The 3,291-nt window shown below is 33.1% G+C and overlaps 1 protein-coding gene across 1 annotated transcript; it reads left to right on the top strand.

Moving 5' to 3' along the window:
- Nucleotides 1–601: 601 nt before the first annotated feature.
- LOC130833368 (olfactory receptor 6C74-like) lies at nucleotides 602–1,465 on the top strand. Its single transcript, XM_057702951.1, has one exon. It carries the CDS (start codon nucleotides 602–604, stop codon nucleotides 1,463–1,465), a length of 864 nt encoding a protein of 287 aa, XP_057558934.1.
- The last annotated feature ends 1,826 nt before the right edge of the window (nucleotides 1,466–3,291 follow it).

The raw sequence follows: 3,291 nt of genomic DNA, 5'->3' as shown, positions 1-3,291 counted from the left end.
GACCAGAGTTTGAACCCATGCCCCTCGCATTGGCAGGCAGAATCTTAACCACTGCACCGCCAGGGAAGCCCAGTCCTGTTTATTGATGATAGCTAGAGCTGTGTGTGAATGTGTGCTTGTGTGTGTGTGTGTGTGTGTGTATGCACGCGCATGTGTGTGTTAAATCGAAATTATGGGCTGATGTGCTTATAATGACAGGTATCATTTGGCTGCTATTATATAAATCTCTTAAATAAGAAACAGCATTATCTAAACTGTTCCAATAAAATCGAGAGAGGAAAAAGCATTTCTCTATGTTTTAAAAGTCCCTTTAATTTCCCTCGAATACACTCACATAAAAACTATCAATATTTGTTACCGTCACATAGGCTATTCTATGTTAGAATTGCAAATTAAGATTGAATTATCTATTCAGATAGTCTGGAAATGCCAACTATTGTTCTTCCTAGCATAACCATTGTTAAAATATGAATGAGCATTGTGTTATTCTACCTGAAACAATTTTGTTAACTTTCCCTTTAACACAAGTTACCATTGTTATTTTTTCCCATTGGTATCATTTTTTTTTTCCTACGTAGACCTAGAAAAGTAAATGACAGTTATGAGAAACCACACCAGAGTGACAGTGTTTATCCTGGCAGGTCTGACTGATGACCCACAATTGAAAGTTATATTATTTATCTTCCTACTTCTCACCTACTTGCTAAGCATCACTGGCAACGTGGTCATCATCACACTCACCCTGGTGGATCCTCACCTCAAGACCTCTATGTATTTTTTCCTTCGGAATTTCTCCTTCTTAGAAATTTCCTATACTACTATATGCATCCCTAATTGGTTGGTGATGATGGCAACTGGGGACAAAACCATTTCCTATAATGGATGTGTTGCTCAAGTGTTTTTTGTCTTCCTTCTTGGAGCGTCTGAATTTTACTTGCTGGCAGCCATGTCCTATGACCGCTATGTTGCCATCTGTAAGCCCCTGCATTACACAAGCATCATGAACAGTAAAATCTGCATTCAGCTTGTCTTCTGTAGCTGGCTTGCTGGCTTCTTTACCATCTTTATACCGCTCCTCTTAGGCCTACAGCTTGATTTCTGTGCCTCCAACATTGTTGATCATTTCTACTGTGATACAATTGCCCTCATGCAAATCTCCTGCTCAGACACACAGCTCGTTGAGACAGTGGGATTCATCTCAGCTGCGGTGACGCTTGTGGTCACATTGTTAATGGTGATAATATCATACACCTATATCGCATTAACAATTCTAAAAATGCCTTCAGCTCATCAGAGGAAAAAAGCTTTTTCAACGTGTTCTTCTCACATGGTTGTGATATCTCTTTCTTATGGCAGTTGCATCTTCATATATGTTAAACCTTCAGTCAAAGAAAGAATATCTTTTTCCAAGGGAATTACAGTGCTCAATACCTCTGTTGCCCCACTTTTGAACCCTTTCATCTAAAGCTTACGGAACCAACAAGTGAAAATAGCCTTTATGAATATGATCCACAGGGTCATTTCTTTCTCAAACAAATGAATATGCTATTGCACTTTACATAAAGGAAATGAACAAAGGAGTCTAATAATAACAGTGTATCCAATTATAGCATCCAATACATATTTTCTCCTTTTTTCCCATTCATCTTTATATCTTAAAAGCTTTATTTTCACAAAAATCTTTGTTCCAAAATAGCTAATTTTCCTTATGTTTTTCAATAGACATTTTTTCCTCATCTCACGTCCTTTTCCGTTAATATACAGAAGAATTTTACCTAAGTTTTTCAAACCATCTCTTCGTCAATGAATTCTAGTTAAGAATACAAATAATTTTATTTAAATTATATTTAATATACCACACAACATAAATGTTATTGCCACTCTTTATTAGTACTTAGTTATAACCTACTTAAAGCTAATTTTCATTTATAGTTTTTGTAATACTACCAATTTATTGATGCATATACTATTTAATGAAATGAAAGAATATGAAACAAATATTAGTTTTAGTGTTAATGCTCAAATTAGAAAATGTTTATTTTAAAAAATAATCATTGGTTTAAAATACTTTACATGGAAACTCATTGCTTAGTCTGTATTTAGAATTGGTAGCATTTACAAGTGTATAAATGGTAGACAAAAAATATGCTATCTTACTAGCTTATTTTAAAGATTAATAATTAAATACAATAGTTATTTGGGCTTATATACCTAAAAAAACATAATTTTCAGTAACTTGGGATACTTCTGAAGCTAATAAAGCTGCTTGTAAATAACTGTTAAATAAGGAAAACAATGCCATTCAAAGTATGTATTTTTATCAGATTATCATAGACATAGGTGTACAGTACATAGCTTTATCTTCTAGCTGGGAAACAAAAATGGTAGAATAAATGAGTTCTTTCCTTAAGGATTTTGAATTGTAGGTCATAAAGTTGAATTTGGGGAACTCAAATCAATTTCTCTGTCATGGCTTAAATTTGAAAATATTAAATAGAGTAAAAAAGGTTTTCACTAAAAACAGATGATTGAACTTGGTGTACCCCCCCCAAAAAATAATAAATTAAAAAAATAAAATAAAAAAAAAATGGTTTTCACAGGTACACATCATTTGCATGATTTTTCTTCCAGAAATGTGTGTGCATTAGGCTATAACTTCTTTTTCATTTCCTTTTAATTTTAACTATGGGTCTTGATTTGAATAAAATATGTTTGAAAAATAGTCTTAAAGACGATAATGATACATAGCTGGGAATAAAAATACATACAGTATTCAATATATAAGTGACAGAACAATTTTACAGGTTTCTGTACAACTAGTTAATGAATTGGATCTTTAAAGATATGTGTCAGGAATATGGTTTCAGGAATAATATTTAAAAAATTGATTATTATTTTCCTTCATCATTTGTGTCTACTTTTTTCATTTTGAGATAGTATATCTAATGATCCTAGAATACTATCTATCTTTTAGAAATTTTAAGAGCACAAAATGTGAAAAAAACATGTAACATATTGAGATAGTCTTACACAAGCAAAACCTGTCTCCCTCAATATTCTTTTCAGTTTTGATTCTGTTAGGTGTGAGCCAGGGTGAATTTGCCCAAAAAACACTGTCCGGGTTAAACCACTGATTCATCATGGAGCTATTCTGAAATGCTTCACTTACATATTTTTAAATGTCTGTCATTTACTACTTATTTGACATGGGTGTTTTACAACTCTTAGGGTCCCGCACTTCCTAAGTAAAACTTCCCCATTCCTACTCTGACCACTCCCAGGCAGATTAAA

The sequence above is a fragment of the Hippopotamus amphibius genome, chromosome 12 (genome assembly GCF_030028045.1).
Source record: "Hippopotamus amphibius kiboko isolate mHipAmp2 chromosome 12, mHipAmp2.hap2, whole genome shotgun sequence".
Classification (NCBI taxonomy): Eukaryota; Metazoa; Chordata; class Mammalia; order Artiodactyla; family Hippopotamidae; genus Hippopotamus; species Hippopotamus amphibius.
Note: the sequence above shows the minus strand (reverse complement) of the source record. Positions and strands in the feature narration are given on the sequence as shown.

Bases quoted from the DNA above. Each gene is read 5' to 3' on its own strand.
- LOC130833368 (XM_057702951.1), top strand. From the start codon at position 602: ATGAGAAACCACACCAGAGTGACAGTGTTTATCCTGGCAGGTCTGACT.